This window comes from Myripristis murdjan, chromosome 19 (genome assembly GCF_902150065.1).
Source record: "Myripristis murdjan chromosome 19, fMyrMur1.1, whole genome shotgun sequence".
NCBI classification, from domain to species: Eukaryota; Metazoa; Chordata; class Actinopteri; order Holocentriformes; family Holocentridae; genus Myripristis; species Myripristis murdjan.
The window spans coordinates 1,667,150-1,691,949 of NC_043998.1; the positions used below are offsets into that span (position 1 = coordinate 1,667,150).

Consider the following 24,800-nt stretch of genomic DNA (forward strand, 5'->3'; position numbering starts at 1 on the left):
GCTGCAAAATTAATACCACATTGTTGCTGTTTTTGTTGTCATTGCATGGACAAATTACATCTGGGGACGATCAGAGCTTCAGTCTGCGCCAGTGCACGAGGGTCACTGAGGGAATGTGTTGCCAAGAGGTCAGGATAAAGCCTTCAATTGACAAGCCGGACCCAGACTGCAGCCACAGGATCCAGCTCAGCCAACCACTGCATAGCTGCTACATTCCAGTGGGTACGACACATGTCAAAATGGTCAAATCTGTACCCCTGAACATCCCAGCAGCTCACATCTCTTTCTTTCTTCCCCTCACGCTGTCTGTCTGGTCTCCCCCTCATTAGTTTGCTGATGCGGGGGTGGAGGAGGGCGATGACACGAACTGATAGATGGATCATCTTTTGAGGAGGGAGAGCAGGGAGAGAGCTGGTCCCCCAGGTGACGGTACCCATGGCTGTTTTCAGTGGATCTGGGTCTGATTTACACACACTCTGCACTAACAGCTTAAACAGCTGGTCAAAGTTTAAACAGTGCAAATCTAGGCCCGTGTATCTAGTATATTTAGTGGGTCTGTAAAGTAAAAATACCTGCAGTGCACCTCCAGAGTTTTTACACCGCTTTTCCTCTGTTATTTTGCATTTGCCTCCATCATCTGGCTAGAACTTGGATGTGCTTATAAGCTGCTACTTTAGAGCTATGAATTTCCAATGTTATATTTCACAAATTCATATCTGAGATTTGATTCTTAAAAAAGGTCATAACAGTGGAAAATGTGTCTTTATCTCCAAATTCAGAAATAGAATTACTGTTATGTTTGGGGTTTTACTCTGTAAAACAGACCTTCATGGTAACAGTATGAAACTTTATCTTGAGATGAGTAAGTGCACAGCACCATCTAGTGTTGCGTCTGCAATCACCATGTAAAATAAGACGTGTAAAAATGGCTGCACTGATCCTTGGAACTGAAAATTCTGTTTAGTGATCATTAGGCTAATATAACATCAGCAACAACAATAATAATGATAATGATAGCAGTATCATTATTATTATCATCATCATCATCATCCTTATTCATTTCCAAAGATGAGGTATACAACAATAAGTAATGTGATAGTTTGGTTGAATTTCTACTGTAATTATAGGCTTTGGATATTGGTTTGTTTATATGTATATTATATCATTTGCCCCTACTACAAGCTGACGATGCATCAGAAATAGCAGATAATTGCAATGTATTGTGGTTAATGTTCACCTCTGGAGAGACCACTGGCGTTGACTTGCTGCCTCAGCCCTCCGAGGGTCGACCTCACCAATTCACTTCAGTTTTTCAGAAAAATGGAACGACACTTGTGATGGCGGAGGGGATTCCCCCAAGGGCGAGATAAACCACCACTGGAACGTATTTCTGAACTGGTGGCACGCTAAACTGCTTTGCATTATGGGAAAGTAATGACATCAAAATGCAAAGTTGCCATCTTTATGCAAGTGGTCTGGCTCTCTTACATACACCTGAAATGCAAAATATCAAGTATTAAATTTAATTAGTGCAAGCCAGATAAACAAAGTAAGACTGCAATCTTTTATTAAAAGAACAATGAACAAATTAAATACAGCTGTAATTGTTAGGATTTTAAACAGATAAACATTCCTCAGAAATGTCCATGAAACACTGTTCAGATAATCAAAGCCAAACAAGACTTAAACATGTTCTCCTAACATCAATGCTTGTCTTTTCTGATAACCCCCTTGCAGAAATAATATATCCCAAATTGTTCAGTACAAAAAGCAGAGATTTATCTCTACTATTCATTTCACTGGAAGTACTTAAACTCTGGATTCAACAAAAAGCCAAAGTCTGCAATCAGGGTTACCACTGCAGCAATGCATCTTTCACAGCAACAAATATCACAAAATGTGAGATGGGTGAATAATGATATAAAATGTCTGGTCCCATGTGTTTCTGGGACAGTAAATATAGGTGTCTTAACAGCTTTTTGTGTGATTCCCTAAACTTTTCAAGACTTTGACTTTCAAAGGAACACAACTCATTGGACCACATGCAGGAAGTGATGTACAAACATATTTTGTTTTATCTTTCCTCATATCCACAAATTGCTCTTACTGTTCTCCATTGTTTTCTCACTTTGGCTTTGCTCTTAGGCAAGAGTAATTTTTACTAGTGGTCAAGAGTGCTCTTACCAAGATAAAAAAGAATTTTCAAGGCCCACAAATTAGTTGTCCAACACATGGAAGCATACATTATACAACTGAAGAACATAAAAAATGCATTAATTTAATATCAATGCATACTCAAACTGAGATTACTCTATGTTTTAGAGTAAGAATAGGGATTTGATTATTAAAATAAGAATTATTAAAATAAGAATATCTGACTGCAGACATCTGACTGTTCACGTAAGTTACAGCAGAATGCCTGTGAACAAGTCATGTATTTAAAATAGTTCTATGTGTAAATGAATTTTAACAGTAGAACTTCATCCCTGTCGGTGTCAGGGCGTCAGAAACTGTCCTGTCCTGCAGTTGTCACTATGGAGCGCTCGACTTGATAGTGTGTGTTTTGGTCTCCATACTGAACCACAGATTTTTTTTTTTTTTTTTTTTTGCCATTGTTGACTTTTTGACCTTCCTGTAACAACAGTACTGACACTCTGGAAAATCACTTTTTTAAGTTCATTTACACCTCAGTTCAGCTCAGCTGAGAACCTTATTGTCCCAAGGAGGGAAACTTGACTTGGCTCTGCACTCACAAACCACATAATCACAATCAACTTTGCTTTCAGCTGCTGAAGTTCTCCTTCTCCCTACGGCCTTGTTTTCCTGGAGTCTCCATCATACGGGGTATTTTGCACATGGCACAATGGTTGCCCTTATATAGTGTTTAGGGGGCGTTACCTTAAGTCAGGATTTAACATATCAGCAAATTCTATTTCTATCAGTACCATTTTCAAGTTGTTAATGCAAAATGTACGCCCGCATAAAGGTCAGGAAAATTTAACTGTATGCTTGTTGAGAATGTATGCTTGTAAAGAAAAAAAAATAATCAAGTAAAAAGTTGTAAATTTGGATTGCATTATTTGCTGTTGTGCTGATCGCCTTTGATCCCCTTTTAGCATAAAATTACCTAAAATAACATCAATTAAAATAAAAAATCAGTGAGGGTTACAACAACCATGTGTTGTACTCTTTTTCCGAGCCAGTCTATGAGAACCATCTCCCTTAAGAGAAAACATGTTCAAGATGAACAATTTGCACCATTTCTAAAGTAATGATGCAGCAGTGTACAAAACAGTGTCATCATGGAAACCTAATGTACAGTATCTCTACAGTAAAGCTCCTCAGAGTATCACAGGAAATTTTCAAAGAGGATAACTGGTATTGGTAAATGTTTAGAGTAACCTTTCGACAGCTTAACGCATTTTGAAAATGTACTAATCAGATCAAAATGTTGTCCATGCATGCCTGAAGAGCAGGTGGTCTTATTTAGAAGGACAAGATGGTCTTCTGGATGATATCAACACACTCTTGCACCTCATGCTCTTTGATGATGAGGGGAGGGGCCAGGCGGATGATGTCACCATGGGTGGGTTTGGCCAGCAATCCGTTGTCACGGAGACGTAAGCACACTTTCCAGGCATCATAATCTAGGGGAATTACATTATCATAAGTAAGATCACTTGACTGCAGGGTGAAATCCAACTAACTACTTAAGTTTCACTCTTCATTAAGCTGAACCAGAACCTTGGACCTTTGGATTATTGTTAGAGACTTGGAGCCCAACCCCACCCACCTGCTCCTGTTGGGTGGGGTTGGGCTCAGACAGGACAGAAACTTCAAGTCAGTTCCAAAGTTTTGGGTAAAATACCCCTTTTCCGACTTTCCCAGACTGAGACAAGATGTTCGACACCATTTTCACCTTTGTATGTCCAGTGGTTCAGCTCCAATGGGTAGCATATCAAGTTAGCTTAGTATAAAGACTTGAAGTCTATGGGAGTGATTAGCCTAGCTCCATCAAAGTGAAAAAATAAACTTTACAGCTTCTCTGAAGTTGAAGCTGAAGAGTTTAAAAAATCCTTTCAAGAGAAGTTAGATGGTGGAACTGTAACTGCTGGTTGAGACAAAATTGGCTCTGTCACGGTTCGGTAGTGTAAATTATCAGGCCCAATTCAAAGTCTACCCACTGTGGCCAAGTAAGTGAGCTCAGCTTGTGTTTGATCTACAAAACCGACACACCTCAGAAACAAAGATGCTTATTACTGCTCTGCGAAATGTTCAAGGATAAGATAAGTCACACCCACTGACTGGACAACAGTGTCAGAAATAGTGCTGTGCTGTACCTTTAGTCTCCTTGATGACGATGGCATTGAGCAGGCCTTTCCCTCTGACTGTGGTGACGATGTCTTTGGGAAGCTTTCTCAGCTCGTCCCGTAGCAGCTTCCCCATCCTGTCAGCGTTCTCTGCCAGCTTCTCCTCCTCCAAGACCTGCAGACAAGGAAAAAAAATCAGTTGCTGTAAGACATTGTTGACTAAAATGAAATGTTTATCTTTCCATTAGTGATTTAACAAAGGGTTTTATTTGCATGGCAGATGCCTTAAAATGATTTAACTGGAGTTCCTGCAAAATAAATAAAACTAAATTAAAGTAGTGAAATCCTCGCAGCCTGACCTCAAGTGCAGCGACAGCGACGCGACAGGCCAGGGGGTTGCCTCCATATGTGGAGCCGTGCTCTCCAGGCTTGATGGTCAGCATCACCTCATCATCACACAGCACAGCAGATACCTAAGGCAAACAAACATCAAGGTAAGAGTTGTGTAAGAGCTAGAATCTATATCCAACAAAATTGGACTCCAACAGGGATCTGTACTGTTTGCTGTACTTTGACTCCCATAAAAGGAAATCCATAACGTGCCATGATAAAGATTAATTGGCAAAGCAGGTTAAAAAGACACTTACAGGGTAAACTCCACCAGAGAGAGCCTTGCCCAGGATCACCACATCTGGACGAACCTCCTCGTGGTCCACAGCCAGCCGCCGGCCGGTACGCGCCAAACCTGTCTGCACCTCGTCTGCAATCCACAGCACCTACACAAAACACACAGACAAAAACAAGCAGGATTTTCAGCAGTAATCTCAAAAACCTGTACTGAACTATACTGGTTTTGCCTAATTGTTCCCCATGGTGCCATTTCCTAAAGGTCAAGATATTCTTATGCTTGTAACATTGCAGAAGTAAACTGTGCCTTAGCATCTCTACTGATTCTTCTGAGCTCTTGCTGATAGAAGAATTCTCCACAAGTTATTCAATGAACATCAGCGTTTTGGCAGAGTTACCCATTAAATAGGCATAGACACCAGCATGATTTGTGTGTCTCTGGCAGATCATTTGCTTAAGGGTTTGAGCTGTTTGGTAACAAAACCTTAACAGTGGTTCTTACTCCATGGCTTGGGGAAACAAATGCTGTCTCAGTCTCTCTGTAATTCAAAACTCTACATTGATTTTATATCATTTTACACGGACATGTTACCAGTCTAGTACTGAAATCTGCCATATCATGTACAAAGACTATTTAGCTTTACAGCTGCTAAAAGCTCTCACACTCTCATGTTTGGGATAATGTTAGTATTATTCCGGACAGGCCCTCTTGTACATCAAAGTTCTTGGGGAATCATTTATTTAGAGGTTAAACAGTGAATGACTGAATGGAGTCAAAATAACACAAAACATAATGACCTGCTAAAGTTAAGGGATTTGACAACACTTGAGAATGCCTGATGATGCTTAACTCTCAAAACACAACTAACTGCTTCCCATCAGATGCCAGTATCTGTCTTACACACTAAACAGAAGCCTGTATGTTCCTCTAACCAGTAGGATTACATTTTAACTCCTCAGAGACTATACCACAGTTTGCTTCCAAGAGGATAGAGATTTGTTACTTTCAGGCACTGTCAGTGCAATCATTTGGCCTGTAAGAAAGTTAAAAACAACAACAACAACAACATACTGCTCACTTCCTCCATTTAAGGAGCAATTACTCCAGTGTTCATTTAAACTGCTCCTAACAAGCCTGGTGTGGATGCACCCGTAGCCAAGAGGTCATTCTTAAGTGAGATTTAAAGAATCTACAAAGTTTGTGTTTGTGTGTTTGTCTGTTTGTGTGCGTGTCGAGATTCACATTGTGTTTGGTGCAAAGTTCTCTGATCTTGGTCAGGTAGCCGTGGTCAGGCACCACCACGCCAGCCTCCCCCTGGATGGGCTCCACCATGAAGGCTGCAACATTTGGATCCTGAAGGGCTTTCTGGAGAGGAGAGGAAAGCAAAAACCACAACAGCAGCCAGTCAGACTTTGTTATCTATGACCAAGATAATCGTATCAATACATATCTACTACTTACGTTAATCATTAGGTCCTCATGTTTACACAGACAAGCAGGGAGTCAGGTCAGCAGGTTTTGAACAGTAATAAGATATCAACATTGTTTGAGACAGTGAGATACCAGAATGCAGTAGTCACATTAAAATAGGGCCCATCTCCAACACTAAAAGACACTCAGAGTATAATCATATGCAAGTGTTGAAAAAATATTCGACTTCCAAAGCTGTAGCCTCCTTAACAATAACAATTCATCATTGTTTTCTGTTTATCTTTCAGGTTTGCTTTAGCAACACAACAACATGTGAGAGCATTGCTGTTCAGCAGCTGACTGGAAGTCCAGGATGTCAGACCCTCCCACAAGTACATGAATGCAACATAACAGTGTACAGTGTCAAATCTGTAGTAGTTTAATGGCAGAAATCAGACAAATGTTCTGAAATGCTGACACTTTTGGCGGCTACTTGGCTCGACTCTACTCGGTTTGTTAGGTTTTCCATCAGGTGATAGTACCTGGTACCAGATACTATTTTAGTACCTGCTAGGCCGGGGTTCCAAGTGAGCTGAGTCGAGCTGAAAATGTGACATAAACAGAGTGCAGGCCACTGACTGGACGGGGAGCGACGGCACATGAGAGCGAATCCTTCACGAAAACCAAACCCGGCATTTTAAAAAGAAGACAGCAAAAACGACCGTGCGCATTGATCATCACTGAAGTTGGCAAAGTTGGAAAATGGCAAGCAAACCGGTACTGTTGTCAAATGAAGAGGTGGAGACTTTTCTGTGCTTGGTGGTGGGGCCGCCTTGCTATGACGACTCCACCGGCGATGAGGTGGTACTCAACTGTAATGGAAAACCACCGAAACCGAGGCGAGCCGAGTAGGTGCTGGTGGAAAAGCGCCAGTTAACTGCCTGTGACAGTGACAGGGCTCAGAACAATAAAATAACTGTACCTCGAGTGCAGGAACGTCATTGTATGGGACGAGCTCAAAGCCTGGCATGTAGGGACCGAAACCTTCGTAACTGCTGGGGTCAGTGGAGCTGGAGATGGCTGCCATGGTTCGGCCCCAGAAGTTCCCCTCTAATCAATAACAATCAATGACACAGAAAGGTTACTGGATTGCCTTCAGTAAAATGCAGATTTTAGTTAAGGAATAGGACTGCTCCTTACCTGCAAAAATGATTTTGGCCTGGTTTTTGGGAACACCCTTTACATTATAAGCCCACTTGCGGGCTAGCTTGCAGGCAGTTTCACCACCTTCAACACCTACAAAAGAAAAAATTAAAAAAAAAAAAAAAAAAAAAAAAAAGATGAATACAGTCATGACAAAATTTGAAAAGGTACCACAGTACACACTAAAAAACAAACTTTGCTGTTTTATAAAGTATGCATCCCTGATGCTTTTCTTACCGGTGTTCATGGGCAAGACTTTGTCATAGCCAAACAGTTTTGTGACGTACTCCTCGTAGACTCCCAGCACGTCGTTAAAAAATGCTCTGGAGGTCAGGGTGAGCTTGGATGCCTGGGCGTTGAGCGCAGCAATGATCTTTGGGTGGCAGTGGCCCTGATTCACTGCACTGTAGGCACTCAGGAAATCATAGTATCTGTTGCCATCCACATCCCACACATACAGGCCTGGCAGAAAGAGAAAAAAAAACAGTCCACAATTATAACTGTTGATTCCAATTCCTCTTTGATGGTGTTTTTAACCTGAAAGTGGGCTTATAAGGTATTGGGGGAAAATAACTAGAGCTGAGAGAAAACTGGACTTCTTCACCTCGTCTTGGTTCTGTATTCAGGCTTTACAAAATCTGACGGGAGACTTAAGCTAATCACGGGTTATTTCAGAGAGAGAAAGCTCCTATTAGCTGTTCTACAAATGCAGGTGTGTGTGTACCTGATCAAAACAAGGACACGTGTTTCATAAAGTTAACAAGACCAACTTGAAAAGGCTGCTTCACATGAACAATATTAGTGTAACTATCAGATTCAGTGAAACAAATCAATCAAAAACAACAATAACAAAAAAAAAAAAATACCCTCTCCTCTCTCCAAGGCCACAGGAAGCGGATGGTAGTTGTGAGCTCCATACTTGTCTTCACGGGCGTAGACCTCCTCGGAGGTGAGTCGGCGGTCAGTCTTCAATTTGAAGGCAGCGGTGGAAGCGGGACGCGTACCGGAGTGGACACTGCGACAGAGGAGAGGGGTGGCACGCCTCAGGCCACGGCTGAGTTTGGAAATCATGCCTTCTGTGTTGATATGTTTCTATCCCTATGGAGATATAAAAAACAATTACAGTCTCAGAAAAACCAAATAAGGCCTCTTGGAACCATGTAGCAAAATTATGTAACTATGAATCATGCTAGCTCAAATATCAACACATAACACAGAGGACAACTTAACCTCTCTCACAGTGGCTTTGTAGCTTTGGGAGGGTGTATCAACAGTGTCTGAAATTAACTTTTCACATTGGAAGATTGCAAGCGAAGTGAAACAACAGGAGTATTTTGAAGACTGGTGCGTTGTGAGGAGCAAGGACAAAGTTTAAAAACAGGTTAAAACAAAAAAACATGTACATACGAAGCTTTCAAATGTTTTTGTTTGGAAAAAAAAAAAAAAAAAAGTGTAAGTAACTGAATGTGACCTTTACTTCTAGACTACTTCATAGGCAATTGGTGCTTAGAAGGTATTTACAATCCAGTTATCCCCAATATATTTCTATGACAGATCAGACCTGTCCATCTGGTTTTAACTGAGTAAACATCACTTAATAACTCAAGCGCTTAATTATAACTCATTTGAAGACAACAGCATCTTTAAATCAGAACGGCTCAGTTCTGCTCACAGATGTCACGTCAGTTTTAGCAAAAAAAAAAAAAAAAACTCTTAAAACACACACACACACACACACACACACACACACACACACACACACACACACACACACACACACACACACACACACACACACACACAAGCATACACACAAGCATACACACACTCACAAAAGCAGCCTATGATATACCAAGCCACCGCTGAGTGAGATTACATCTTCACAGTGTATAGGCCTCATGACCCTGCTGAGCAATGCTTCTCTTTCACATTCAGCACAATAGAGCGACAGGGGCCAACCTATGCCGGGCCCTGAGTCCACATAAACTAATCCCATCATCATGGCCGCTCCGATGTTCCAGACTTTTCCAACTAGTTCAAATCATTACGACAAAATGTCACTTTAAATTTCCACTCACTGTCTGTAGCACATACTGTTTTTCTTGCTATTGGTAGTGTTAAAATAACTATGGCACAATGGCAATTATTATGCTCCAGCAGAGATCTCACTGTGAGGGTGAACGATTAACAGCTGACTTTCACCATCATTATCTGTTTTGCATTCATTCTGGCTGAAATAAATCATGCTGGGACAATCCCAAATACCTGAGGATGTACCTGGTTATCTAAATCTTTCATCTGATCACTGTGGTAAAACTGGTTCATAACATTATGTATATCCCGAGGTGGGAACACGGAGCACCTTCTCTCAAATCTGAACATTTCCATAAAACAAATATTAACTCCAACACGTTGGCAAAACAACCACAGCCCTGTGAGCTCCATTTTGTTCTCATTATTTTTCTTTCACAATATATCTTTTCTTTAGGCTTTCACAATTTTGAAACGGCTTGGCTTAGAGTCAAAATTCTTTACTTAAATCTCTCAAATAATCTGCATCTTTTAAAATTTCAGTTTTTTCATCATTTCAAAGTCATATTTTCAACATCAATATTATTAGTTATGCTTGAACAAGAAAGCACTTTTTTTAAATATGCAAAAAAGTACGCTGAAGAGCAAGACCAGTGTGAGGGTGAAATATCCAGCAGCGCTGGCTGCAGATAATAAATAATCTACTATGAATAAATACACACAGCAAACAAAGAGCACCTGGCCTGGCTTACACCAAGGACAGTGACCCTGGTGAGATGTTTGATTTGCCAGCTCAGACACCATTAAACTTGGCCATGGAAGAAGACAGGTTGCGTGGAGCCGCCTCCCTACACACCCCCCATGCATCACAGGCTAAATAAAACCCAAAGGTATGAGAGTACTTCAGCTGCCAACTAAAGCCCCTCATACACAGCGTGCTGCATGTGGGAATGTTGTGGAGGCTCAATAATTTCAGGCTGGCTTCTCTCAGTTATAATTGCAGAGTGTGCATCTGTTTGAATAGCCAATAGCCTAGAGCTAGCTACACCACACAAGCTAGTAAGCTAACTTTTGACTACAGTTTCCTAGTCACAGTGGGATAATAAAACTTAAGAGTTCACTACAACACACAGAAGGATGCAAGCAGTAGGTTGACTGAAATTTGGACAGCAACTTAAACAGACAAAAAGCTGCACCTTGCCACATGTAGATCCCTATAACCTGGTAAGACTCTGCTCAGCTGTCTGCTGAGCAGAGTCTTACCAGGCTGTCTGCAACAGCACCTGAAGTGGTCGGGCTCCCACATCACCTGTCCTACCATATAATCTTCAGAAGAGCTGCCTCCAAATTTGCTCCAGCCAATTTGCAATATTTAGCCCATCACAGTTCATGATCTTACAGAACAGCAGGAGGTGTTACAGGCTGGGTGTAGGTACAGTCTGTAACTTTTATCTCTGCTGTGAGAATCAGGCTGTTGGCCCCCAGCAGAACACCTGGCTGATTTTCCCAGGAGGCCACGGTGCTCTGAGCAATTGAGGACTGACCATCATCACAAGTGTCCATCTGAAGAGGGCTGTGTCTGACTGCTACTTGGACCAGGTCTGCAGTGTGGGCAGGTAGTGGTGCAGAAACACAATCCAAAAGCGATCAGACAGCACCTGACAAGCCCTCCAGTGGCAGAGCAGCGCTGCATCAAGGTACACCACCTGAGGTAGTGAGGTAGTGAGGGGTCTGGTCGCCTTGATAGACCTGACCCGCAGGAGCCTCCAAAGTGGGAGGAATGGGTGGATTGGAGCAGAACTTTATCTGCCAGCTGGGCTTGCAAGGAAGGTCACGGGGCTTTGCAGGCTGTTAGAAGTTCCCTGTCTCCAACTCTGAAATTGGTGTCCTGGTCAGAGAGCAGAGGAAATGATCTCCTAAATGCCTTCAGGGATGAGTCTGTATTGAGGCTAGACAGCACTTCAGTATGGAGTGCTCTTGCCGTTAAACATTTAAAGAGCAGGCCTAGCGTTTCTCATTCTGATGACTTAGACCTGCGGGCTGACCCCAATCGACCGGCAGGTCTGCCATCTTGGGGTTGACCTGTTGGGCTCTCCATCAAGGCAGCCATTAATAACAGCTCACTAAGAATAAATACAATAGTATTTACTGTATTGTATAAAACAGCCTACAGCTTAGCTACAACACACAAGCTACCAAACTAATCTTGCAGCACAGCTGAGTGGGTTTGTGTGTGATGACAGTGTAAAAGACAGCATAGGGGCACTACATTGTGAAGGAGAAGGTCCACAAGGTTGAAACGTGTGCCTCAACAGAGCACCTGTAAGCATGCAGTCCATAATGTATGAATGCCACTATACCGCTCCTGGCTGCACGAGCACCAACTGAGATCAACTGCACATGTGTGGAACATGTCCAAACCACAGTTAACATAGTTTTGTATTTTTCATTATTATTATTATTATTATTATTATTATTATTATTATTATTCGTTTTTAATTTTTGTTTTGAATTCGGTTCAGTTTCAGTTACTTTCCAGAATGGGGTTTGCTCGTTTCAGTTTAGCTTTTATTCTTTTCTAATGTTTACTTTGTGAAGTCTGTAATAGTTTTAGTTTCAAACAAATATATATATATATATATATATATATATATATATATATATATATATATATATACATATATATGTATGTATAATATGAGGGGGTGCAAGATGTAAGAAGTTTAGAATAGGTGTTACAATACAAACAACACTTTCTGCAGACGTCCCAGTCTCTATAAACATCAGCATTAATTTACTACGTAACCCTAACCCTAACCTACCTAGTTTTCATTTTTAGCTTAGTTTTAGTTAACAATAATAACCTAGGACCAGACGGAAGTGTGAGAACAACTACACGTCTGCAGCCGTACGCGTACACGTCACTCGGCAGCATTGGTGAATCTCTACAATAAGGGTTTAGGCAAGCTCTCACAGTGTGTGGTTAAACATTTTTTTTCTCCACCCATTAGCTCCCATTTGCAGCCCTTCAGCATCCTCAGCAGTCAGTGAAAATAAAAGAGTTGAGATAACTTCTTGTTACCAACCACCCCTGGTTTTACTTTACATTCTCCTGAATGAGAAACAAAATATACCAACCAAATGCTAGCAGAGCTAAATGGAGTTGGCATGTTCACCTGCTGTAGCACACACACATGATTTGAACATCTAGCCCATCTCCCGTCGCAGGTCTAGTCAAAGTAACCGGTTAAACAGGTTAGTTGTGAGATGTACCAGCCACTGAAAAGAGAAAACTAAATATTTTATCGTGCTGACTAGCTACCTGAGGTGAGAAGGTGGCCAACTGGTGTGATGTTAGCTGCCTCACTTGTTAGTTAATGCCACTTAACGTAGCTACCGTTAGCGGACCAGCGCTGTCTGAATTATAGCTAGCGTCAAATACTCGCGCTAATGCTTTCTGTTAGGTAGAGATTATGGGAAACAATACCGCAAAATCCAAAAGAAAAATGCCGTTAAAGTCCTCTTGATAACTCTGATGAGATATGTCCTCTCCAATGTATGAAGCTGAAGACTTGCGGGCTGCTGATGTCAAAAGGGAAAAGCAGACTGGGCGGGGAGATGTGACTCAACCAACGTCACAGCGGTATGTTATTTTTTTCTCCCAACTCCCACCCGGATTTGGGGAGACCCGCCCCTACTCTGCCTATGATTGGTTAGTATTAGGTATCACTCACTGCCTCCGTTTCATGGATTGGTCAATTTTAGGGTTCGGCAAGGGGCGGGCCTCCATGCACGTCCATTATGTCAGTTCTGTGTCGGGGGGAGTGTCCAGTCTCAGATTCCGAAGGCAACGGCTACTAGCCAATCAGAGGCGGGGAGGGCGACTCTGATTGGCACTACCGGTATGTCAATTCAGACTCTCGCACATTCGCCGATGTTGCAACTTCTGTTGTGATTGCAAACACCAGTCGGCCAGTCTCTCAGCTATTTCGTAAACTACAAATATAACCCTCGATTATGAATGCAAATCTATAATGCACACACACACACACGCGCACACACACACACACACACACACACACACACACACACACACACACACACACACACGCGCACACACACACACACACACACACACATATATATGTATATATATATATGTGTGTGTGTGTGTGTGTGTGTGTGTGCGCGTGTGTGTGTGTGTGCATTATAGATTAGTCAAGAAAAATAAAGAAAGGGATATATATATATATATATATATATATATATATATATATATATATATATATATATATATATATATATCTTCTCCATAGCTACATTAAAAATGTATTTAGCATAGGTAAAATAGGCTCTATTTACATGCTATGGCATTCATAACTAATTATTGGCTGTCAATGGCTGTCTATATGGTAATATTCTCTCCTTCCCTTGCAGTCCTATTTTGTGTGGCATAACTTAGCTCTAATGTACAAATTAAAATATTTTGCCTAAGTTTGTGACAACTGCAACACTTACAGAGTCTGTTGTAAATTTGAAAGAGAAGCTCGCCGTGTTAACTTTTGCAAAAATCTTAATGCAACTATCATCAACTACTTAATTCTACGCACAAAATGCAGTAAAACTCTCAAAACAATAAAGGCATGTGAGAGCTCATTAACAGATACTGTCTGGAGTCAGGCTTTGTGTTGTGTGGATCTTAAGTATACAGAATGAATTATGCATACTGTAAATAATTTAAAGTAATGTTTGACTTTTGCACGTGAAACAGCATGAGACCTCTTGTTTACAGTATACACTAAAATGCACGGCAGGCTATCTCTGATTCACGGGGCTCCAAACATAACCCAATAAGATCATGTTTTTGCGCATGCGCCCAGAGCCCAACACTTCGCCATGGCCGACTCCAGCTGGACAGATTCTGCAAAGAGTTTGAAAGGTGTGATCCTGGACATGTGCGGCGTGTTGTATGACAGCGGGGAGGGCGGTGGGACTCCCATTGCTGGTTCGGTTGAAGCAGTGAAAAAGTGAGTCGCTGAAAACATTGTTAGTGATTTTATGTCCCGTTGGCCTTAATGTTAAAACTCGTGGAGCAGAGCCGCGTGCATAAGATCAATGTGTTGCGCGTTGATACATGGATATATATACATATATACTTCTGTGAAGGGCAAAACCTGCAAGCCTATTTGCAAAGTGTCTCTATGGACATGAAGAGAGAGATAGTGTGTGTGTGTGTGTGTGTGTGTGTGTGTGTGTGTGTGTGTGTGTGTGTGTGTGTGTGTGTGTGTCTCAGTGCTGCATGACAGTTCTGTCTCTACCTCACTCTCTTTCCATGTAGACAGAAGCTCAGTGATATCCCAGCTATTGTATATCACTGATATAAAAGCTGTAAAGGCTCCTATGTGCATACAGTAAACACACTAGTTAATGGGTTGTAACATTAAACCTATTGACATTGTTGATGTAGCTGTCTGCCATAGATATAATACATATATCTCAAGACTGTTATTGAAGTGCCATGTTTACTGTCTCATCTTCAGGGCAGCATACGAATGTCTTTTTAATGCTGTAGTGGACCTCTGTTAGAAATATAATTGGTATAAGTTCACCATTTATTTATTTATTTATTTATTTTTGTCTCTTTTTTTGTCTGAATATGAAACCTGACTTCCAGCACCTACCAACACTACTCTAGTTATAGATGTGATTTATAAATTTGACACTTCTGATGTGCACTCTACAAATGTCCTGTGTATGTTTCTTTACATGTTCAAAATTGAATGAAAATATTCTTGAGGGAAAAAAAAGAAGCCTACTGACTTGCCCCTTATAATCTGAACCTTTGCAGGCTCAAGGCATCTGATCTACAGCTGCGCTTCTGCACCAACGAGACCCAGGCCACCAGGGAGAAGTTTGTGGCCAAGCTCCAGCGAATGGGCTTTGACATCTGCGTGTCTGAGGTGTTCTCTCCAGCCCCGGCAGCAGTAGCCATCCTCAAGGAGAGAGGCTTGCGGCCTCACCTGCTGGTCTATGATGGTAATGCTTCTAGTTTCTGGTCGTCTCACAGTGACAGGAGATTTTGGGTGGAATTAGCACTAAAACAGTCCCAAATTACGACACTATAGGGCATAATCTGCTCCCACCTACCATGACCATCACCACAGATCGATATTTGACCCTATATTGTGCAGCTTTAAATACAGTTGAATGACACATTTATATGCATGTAAACCCAGGCCTTTCAGGGCATTTGGTGGTCATTTGTCCCGTCCAGACATGCACCCAAACAGCTACCAAGGCGAAATTTTCATGATCAGGGTGCTGTTGAGAATATTTGCCAAAACCTCTGTGCAAATATATCCAAATCTCTGCACAATTGTCATATGACTATACAAAATTTGCACGAGACAGCCAAATTAGAGATAAATCTAGCCTTTGCTATGACACTTTACAGTGCTGGATTGTGAACAGTGCGCTTAATCTGCTGCAGGCGTTGTCCCCGAGTTTGACAGCGTTGACAAAACCAACCCAAACTGTGTTGTCATCGGAGACGCAGCCGATAAGTTCTCCTACCAGAACCTGAATGAGGCCTTCAGGGTCCTCATAGGCCTGGAAAAGCCAGTGTTGTTCTCTCTGGGCAAAGGGTAAGAGTGTATTCCTTTTGTTTTTCAAGTCAATAATGACAATAACACATTTTACAACTTTTGTAATGAGCACAGCGTGAAATCTGAAATCTCATCAGAACACCGGATAATTAAAACGTTTGTGATGACAGACTGCTCTCTTTGCAGGAGGTACTATAAGGAGACAGATGGTTTGAAACTGGATGTAGGGGTTTACATGAAGGCTTTGGAGGTGGGTTAATTCACATTGTGGAGAACAGCAATATATATCAAGAATCTTTGCTTAAGTGGCTACAATCTCTTTGAGTGCAGATCCCCATCCCTTTACTTTCACCTTCCTTTACATGGACATATTAATTTAGTATTGATAGCAGAAACGGTGTCCAAGCGAATAACCAGTAATTTTTGTTAACCTTTTGTCACTTGCAGTACGCCTGTGATGTAGAGGCTGAGGTGATAGGAAAGCCCTCTTCAGTGTTTTTCCAGAGTGTCCTCAATGACATGGGGATTCAGCCACAAGAGGTACTAAACAGTAATACTGTGTCTATACAGAGTACAGGCATTAATGCAGTAAAGGGCAATGTAATGATGCTGCTTTGACCCCCTCATTTGCAGGCGCTGATGATCGGAGATGATCTGGTGAATGATGTGGGAGGGGCTCAACACTGTAAAATGAAAGGTGTACAAGTGAGGACGGGCAAATACAGGTGAGTGGTGATATTCTGTCCCGAATCCACAAGCACTCAGAGGATAGTAGTGACCTGTTGGCTCCTTGGGAAGATCTGACTAACCCTGAACATGAGCCCTATTTGGTTACCAGCGGGTGACAGGGTAGCCTAGTGGTTCGAGAAACTGTCCTTCAACCAGATTCAAGGTGAAGTGCTAAAGTGTCCTTGAGCAAGACACTTATTCCCTACCGGCTCCAGTGACACTCCTGTAGCTCACAGTGCATTTATGCTGCACCCATGGAGGAATAAGGAAATTGGTATTAGTATTTACATACAGAAACTGAAAGAATGTGCCCTCAATAAAATAAAATGGGGTTCCCACTGTCATGAAAAGCCTGAAAAAAGTCTAGTCATTCAGTAAATGTATTCTAGCCTGGTAGAGTTATGGAAAATGTAGCATACCCAATATTTTTGTAAATGGGTAGCTTTTTGAAGGAACAACAGTCCACAAAAAGGGGGCGGGGGTCTCGGGGGTTTTTCAGGATGATGAAATTGAATACCGAATATAAAATTCCGTTAATGAACTTCCATTTATATTTTAATGAATATTTATTAGGCTAAATAATGAACCTTGCATGGATGCTGTAGCGGCTACATTCTTGACCACCAGAAGCCGCGAGGGGCTAAGCACGGAGATTGTTTGTGACGCGCAAAACGCTGGAAAAACTCAGATCCACTGAAGTACGTGCGATTGCTTGTTTATTCTTGTCGTACACATTACAAACAAGAAAAAAAACGCAAGGACCAGGCGATCACAAGAAGAGCAGAGTGAAGCGGTCAACAAAGGATATGCTCTCCCTACTCACCCCCTCTCCATACTGACACACCGGTGCACAGGTGTAGATAATGCTAAACACCGAGACTGCTATGCCCACGTGATGTGCCAATTACCGTAAATGACATGATAAATGTGCAACACAAACAATACTCACATACCATGGCTCCAACATTCCAGCCCCTAATTATTATCAGATTATAATTACAACAAAAATGAAATAAGGAGCCATTTTACACAGCATCACTCGAAATACACCACACATTTACAACGATATACAAACACTATTCATATTATTTCTTCTAGGGTCAGAGGTTACTAGCACTTAACCCACCGCAGGAGCACAGCCTTTACCGCTGGCCCAAATCACACAGAAGCCTCTTGTAGAAGACAGACCTTAGTTATGGGCCTATCTAAACAACCAGTCTTTGTCTTGATCAGCAACCTTCGCACAAAACCTTTCCTATCAGGAAAGGTCTGTACAACAAGTCCCATAATCCAAGAATTGCGTGGCGCTGTATTGTCCGCAATAAGCACAATGTCCCCAACCACATAATTGCGTTTAACGCCACACCACTTCTGACGTTCCTGCAACTGTGGCAAGTATTCACTGACCCACCGCTTCCAGAAGAGATTTGCCATGTACTGAACTTGCCTCCAGCGGCGACGAGCATAGACATCATCTTTGTGAAATTCCCCTGGTGGTAGAGATGGGGAAGTCTTCAATAACAAGAGATGATTCGGTGTAAGTGCCTCCAGGTCATTAGGGTCAGTAGATGCCTTGGTGATCGGACGGCCATTAATGATGGCTTCCACTTCGCAGAGAATGGTGTGAAACCCCTCTTCATCAAGACTCTGTGCCTTCAAGACGGAATTAAGAACCTTTCGTATAGACCGGATCAGTCTTTCCCAAGCGCCCCCATGGTGAGAACCAGTAGGAGGGTTAAAAACCCATTTGATCTCCTTCTGCAAAAGGAAGTTGTTTATCTGAGCATGATTCCACTTCTCAATGGCCTCCCGCAGCTCACGTTCAGCTCCAACAAAGTTCCTCCCATTATCGGAACGTATTTCCTTGACTTGACCACGCCGTGCAATGAAACGCCGCAATGCGTGGACAAATGAATCCGTATCCAGAGAAGCGGCAACTTCAATATGGATAGCCCGTACAGCCATACATGTAAATATGACTCCATATCTTTTCACAATGCTTCTTCGGCTCCTGACCTCAAAAGGTCCGAAGTAATCCACCCCAACCCTGGTGAATGGAGCCTCATCCGGACAAATCCGGTCAATAGGCAGATCTGCCATCTGTTGGCAGGATGGAACAGCTTGCAGTCTACGGCACACAACACAGTTGGATAAAATATTTCTTATCGCTGTACTGGCGCCTGGGATCCAGTACCTTTGACGCAACCGAGCCAGCATGTAGTTGCGTCCACCATGGCCCACCTCCTGATGTATATGCCTCAGAAGAATGTCAGATATGTGGAAGTCTTTGGCCAGTATCACAGGATGTTTGGTCTCTTCAGGCATAGCAGATTTACCTAGGCGTCCTCCAATTCTTATGACACCACCTTCCAACACAGGAGAAAGTTTGAAAATGCTGCTGCTCTTCTTCACAGTTCTGCCATTCTGCAAACTGCAAAGCTCATCAGAATATCTCTTCCTCTGGCAAAACTTGATGATTTCCCTCTCGGCATTCATCAACTCACCTACTGTGAGCAAACCTGTTCCTGGCTCTGAAGAGGGCCTTGGCTGTTTACTTACATACGACTGAGCAGAAGCTGAGCTTACCTGCTTCCTCCTCTGACTGCGACACAGGAGCCAGCCTTTAAACCTGAGAATCCAGGCCACAGTCCGCTTCAAACTAATCCAGGAGGAGCAACGCTGGATTAAACAAGTGGTTGCATCCACTTCCTCCGCACCATGCACAGCATTCACAACAACACTGATCTTAACTTCTGGATCATCCGACAGAAGTTTGCTCGAATCATCTGGATTCACAGGCCACTCTTGCTCAGGACACAAAAGATATGCAGGTCCTGACAGCCAGGTCTCATTCTTCAGGAACACATCTACTTTCAGTCCTCTTGAGGCCATATCTGCAGGATTGCATGAAGTATTAACATATCTCCATTGAGAAGGATGTGACACTTTCAGAATCTCTGAGACCCTGTTTGCAACAAAAACACGGAACCTTGAGGTCTCATTTTTTATATATTTTAGTACAGAGGTACTATCTGTCCAAAACACAGATTCTTGCAGCGGCATATGTAGCTCCTTCCTCCAGAAGGTGTCCAGGCGGCTTGCAACGGTAGCAGCTGTCAACTCCAAGCGAGGTATGGAAACTGCCTTCAGTGGAGCTACTCTGGCCTTTCCCATGATGAAGGAACTATGCATCTGTTGTCGTGCATTCCGCAAAAGCAGGTAAGTCACTGCGCCATAGCCGTCTTCACTTGCATCGGTGAAGTGGTGCAATTGTGCTGTGACAACTTCTCCAAAATCTGGAGGCTTCAGGCACCTGGCCACCTGAAAGTGCTCCAACTGGCTGAGGTCCCTTAACCATTTCATCCATTCCTGTGTGGCTGCAGGTGGTACAAGGTCATCCCAACCAAGGTTCTTTCTGCACAACCTTTGCAAGATGATCTTGGCAGAAAGGACGACTGGACTCAGGATTCCTAAAGGATCATAGATTGAGCTAATGATGGAGAGGATGCCCCTTCTTGTCAGAGGTCTATTTGGCACCACGATCTTAAACTTGAAGGCATCAGATTGAATGCACCATTGCACCCCCAACACTCTCTCCACAGGAAGTAAGTCATGATCTAGCTCCAGACTCTTCACACCCTGTGCCCTCTGCTCTTCTGGTATTGCAGCCATCACAGCATGTCTGTTGCTCATCCATTTTGTCAGTTTGAAGCCACCTTTGGAACATATGGAGACCAGATTATGATAGAGCGCCACTGCCTCGGGCTCACTGGCTGTTGACACCAGGCAGTCATCCACATAGAAACAATGTAGAAGCTTCTCTGTAGTCTCCCTACCAAACTGACCTTCATTATCCTCAGCACATTTTCTCAGCACAAAGTTAGCACAACTTGGTGACGAAGTTGCACCAAAGATATGCACTGTCATTCTGAAATCTACCAGCTGTTGAGTAAGGTCACCGTTGGGCCACCAGACAAACCTTAGCAGATCGGCATCTTCCGCTGGTACCTTTACCTGATAAAACATGGATTCTATGTCAGCCATAATCACTACTGGCTCCTTCCTAAAGCGAGTCATTACCCCAATAAGGGAGCTAGTGAGATCTGGTCCCTGTAGGAGTTCAGCGTTGAGAGAGGTCTCCTGGAAAGTTGCTCCACAGTCAAATACCACCCGAAGCTTCCCTTTACGAGGGTGGTAAACACCATGGTGTGGGATATACCACAATCTCCCATCACTGCGTTCCAGCTCTTCTGCAGGTACTTGCTCTGCATATCCCTTAGAGATAATGTCATTCATGAAGTCTGTGTACTGCCGATGGAATGACAAGTCCCTTTTGAATCTCTTCTGCAAGTTTAGAGCCCGCTGTTCTGCAACTTTCCTGTTGTTAGGCATGGCTACCTCACCATTTCTCAAGGGCAATGCAACTTGGTAGTGACCGTTTACAACCTTTGCCGAATGTGTGACAAGTTCCATAAATCTTTGATCTTCCCTGGATAAACCAGGCCGCTCCTCATGACTGCACTCAGGGAAGTCCATCTTAAATTGTTGTTGCCAAAGCTCCTCCAAATTCACAACCGAGGTCCTGTTAACTGTGACAACATCCAATTCATCTTCATCACCTCCTCCTAGTGGCCCATTTACCGTCCAGCCCAAAACAGTCTTAACGGCATAAGGTCCATCATCTACACTGCGGATTACTTGTAGTGGTTCCAGTGCCCTTGGCACATTTGTCCCAATCAGCAGCTCAACTTCTGAGTCAATCTCTGGTAGCTCAATATGTTTCAGGTGAGGCCACCTCTGGAGATCCCTCTGATGGGGAATATTTCCCCTATGGACAGGCATACTTTCCTGAGTAAAAGTTTTGGGCAGGTCCAGAAATATATCACTGTCAAGGCCAGCCACTTCCAGTCCAGTGACAACATTACTGCCAACAACCTTCTCCTGACCCATTGTCCGTAGAAGGATACGTGTCCTTCTTCCTGAGAGGTTAAGCTTGTTCATGAGATTACATGTACAGAAAACAGCTGTGCTACCTTGGTCAAGGAAAGCATAAGTGACTACTGTCTTGTTACTCTTCTTGCATTTCAGCTGCACAGGAACTATGGGTAACTTGCAATTGTTATCACCAGCCCCAGTAAGACCACTGGATACTAAAGCACCAACCTCCGGAGGATCTTGTCCTTTCCCTGCCTCTGTCTCCCTTTTCTTAGACTGGATGTGAAGCATTGTGGGGTGTTTCAAGCCACAGACTTTACATTCAAGACGCTTTCTACAATCCTTGCTGATGTGACCTATACACAAGCACGCAAAACACACTCCATTCTCCTTTAAGAAAGCAATTTTCTCAGTGTGAGCCCTCTTTTCCAATTGAGAGCAGCACTCCAGGGCATGTCCACCTTCACAAAATAGACAGGGTTTATTGACTGGTGAAACAGGATTTGATTTCCTTTCCTTTATTCTAGGGCCTGTACCAGTCTCCACTGTGGTCACTGTTGTGGCAAAACTGCTTCCCTTTGTCCTGGTTCTGGGATTTGAGCAGGTTCGGTTTGTGCCTTTACTTGGTGCTGGAGATGTGTCTTGGATATTTCCAAACACGGGATCCGTTGCAATTCTCACTTGCATCTCAACAAAATTCACAATGTCACTGAACGTTGCTCTTTGTTTCCGTCTCTCTTGTATTTCACAAGCCTTCGTTCTCCATCGATCTCTGAGCTTATAGGGCAGCTTCTTCACTATTGCCAGCATGTTAGCAGGCATATCAAGGTCACACATGTACTGCACACCATTCATCACATTACAACAGCCTCTGAGAAACAGACTGTAGTCCTGAAGCGCCTTAACATCTTCTGATTTGATTGTAGGCCATGACAAAGCTTTCTCCATATAAGCAGCAGCTATCCTTTGCTCATTCCCAAAATGCTCCTGTAGCAAGGCCTTGGCCTGGATGTAGCCCCTCTCTGGGTCAACATGCTGGCAGCTTCGAATAAGTTCCCTTGGGCGACCCCTAGTGAATTGTTCAAGATAGTACAAACAATCACTGTAGCTGTCAGACTTTCCTTCGACACTGCTCTCAAAGGCTTTCCTGAATGAATGGTACTGCAACGGGTCACCATCAAAGATTTGAATGTCTCTTTTAGGCAGAGATGACTGATGCTGTTGTTGTATCAGTAAAGTTGTTATTTCATTTTGCCTTTTCATAATTTCAAGAGCTGTGTTCTGATCCCGGTTGCTTGAAGATCCTTCAGTGTTCAGAGGGGTTTCACATCGCAGTTGAACGTCGAGAGCCCTGTTCTGAGGATTGAGATCATAGGCATGACTAGTTGTAGTAGCAGGCTGAACATGGGCATCACAGGTTGGCATTCTGTTTTGAGGTCTTGTAACTTGATCACTGCCACTGATCATTATCTTTGTGTCCTGTTTAGGTGCTACTGATGTCTGAGGAATGAATGGAGCAGCGTCAACATTGAAATTTGTTTGCTTTCCTTGAGTTTTATCAAGACAAGAATACATGGCATTGGACTGTTGGGTAGCATTGCTTTTAGTACCAGATGTGCTAGCAGCCCTTAGCACACTCAGTTTAGCCATATGAGCAGCAATTTCCTCATCCATTTTAAGTTTTTCTTTACGTCTCCGTATCTGTTCCTCTTGCTCATCCAATGCATGTTTTTCCTGTAAAAGTTGCTGCCGTGCCATCAATGCAGCCAAACCAGCCTCTGTTTTAATGCGAGCAGAAGAGGTGGTCGATACAACAGATTTTCTCCCATTTGCAGAGCCTTTAGCCGATTGGTTGCTTGCCACATTTGATATACTGTCACTTGGCTTCACGTCATCCTGTAGGTCCCCATCAGATGTAATGGAGCCTGTGACTTCAACTACTGCCCGACAGGTTTCACTCATTTGCAGGTGAGGCTCAGGATTGTTTGTTGCAACCAAGTCAGATTCCACAGGGTTGGATGAATTTCCATTTTTATCCAGCCATTTTCTCACATCATCCTTGAATGAGCTGCTGTATGTTTTGATACTAGAAAACCATTCATTTTGTTTAGTTTGTTCATCCTCAGGTACCAAAAGAATCACTGATTCATGCAATTGAACAACAGAGTCACAGAGCTGAGTGAGAGTTTGCAAGTCGTATTTCAACTGTTGTGCATTTTCAGATTGTTTCATTAGGTTCTTCATAGCAGGTATTAAACCTTTGATTTTGTCGACATATTTCTTACGCTCCTTTTGAAGACTTTCGATTTTATTTGCCAAAGCCTTGGCGGTGAGTTTAGTTTGCCTTTTGTGTTCCTCCATTTCCAAAACCTCTTCATCAACATCAAACGTACTCATATTGCCATTTCCAATATAGCATGCACATTAAATCATCCCAGCCAGGGTCCACAGACATGCACAGGTAAGCCTCGGCATCCACAACAACAGATTGATTCAACCAGCATATTCCATTCCAATATCTGCGGCAGCAGCACGCTCCCAACAAGCACCTTCCACCATACAAACACACACAACCAACGTCCCCAGTGGACAAACGGCAGTAACCATACAAACTGCGTCCAAAGCTAAGAAAACACAGTAAGTATCAATGAAGGTTACATACCACTTCTGTTGTGTTGTTTGCAGGCGTAGGGCTTTCCTTTTCCACCGGTGGGGAGTTTGGGGCTTTATCCGTTGTCCTCTGTTTCTCCGGAGCACCGGCGACAGAATCCCTCCGGCGTGTTTTCCACTCGGTACAAAGCGTCGGCTTCTTCAAAGGCGCTTCCGATGGCAAACACTTGTTTTAAAACAGGCCTTTGTTGACAATGTAGCGGCTACATTCTTGACCACCAGAAGCCGCGAGGGGCTAAGCACGGAGATTGTTTGTGACGCGCAAAACGCTGGAAAAAC

At 42.9% G+C, this 24,800-nt stretch overlaps 2 protein-coding genes across 3 annotated transcripts in view; one reads left to right on the forward strand and one right to left on the reverse strand.

Annotated features, from left to right (window-relative positions):
- Positions 1 to 1,545: 1,545 nt before the first annotated feature.
- On the reverse strand, positions 1,546 to 13,211 carry oat (ornithine aminotransferase). 2 transcript variants are annotated; one of them, XM_030077972.1, is made up of 10 exons: positions 13,070 to 13,211; positions 8,418 to 8,649; positions 7,789 to 8,013; positions 7,549 to 7,644; positions 7,331 to 7,458; positions 6,181 to 6,303; positions 4,958 to 5,086; positions 4,670 to 4,783; positions 4,341 to 4,485; positions 1,546 to 3,647 (listed from the first exon to the last, which is right to left on the reverse strand). In XM_030077972.1, the coding sequence occupies exons 2-10, from the start codon at positions 8,620 to 8,622 to the stop codon at positions 3,487 to 3,489; spliced, it is 1,326 nt and encodes a 441-aa protein (XP_029933832.1). In that variant the 5' UTR covers positions 8,623 to 8,649; positions 13,070 to 13,211; the 3' UTR covers positions 1,546 to 3,486. The 2 variants fall into 2 exon arrangements, with proteins under 2 accessions (XP_029933832.1, XP_029933833.1); XM_030077973.1 differs by lacking the exon at positions 13,070 to 13,211 and adding an exon at positions 12,905 to 13,041.
- Positions 13,212 to 14,472: 1,261 nt separating this feature from the next.
- The window catches only part of lhpp (phospholysine phosphohistidine inorganic pyrophosphate phosphatase), a 29,800-nt gene continuing 19,472 nt past the window's right edge, over positions 14,473 to 24,800 (forward strand). Inside the window, exons 1-6 of the mRNA XM_030077495.1 lie at positions 14,473 to 14,609; positions 15,431 to 15,618; positions 16,073 to 16,226; positions 16,374 to 16,437; positions 16,635 to 16,727; positions 16,821 to 16,912. Of these exons, the coding sequence (XP_029933355.1) occupies positions 14,479 to 14,609; positions 15,431 to 15,618; positions 16,073 to 16,226; positions 16,374 to 16,437; positions 16,635 to 16,727; positions 16,821 to 16,912 (722 nt within the window). The 5' untranslated portion in view covers positions 14,473 to 14,478. The remainder of the gene's footprint in view (positions 14,610 to 15,430; positions 15,619 to 16,072; positions 16,227 to 16,373; positions 16,438 to 16,634; positions 16,728 to 16,820; positions 16,913 to 24,800) is intronic.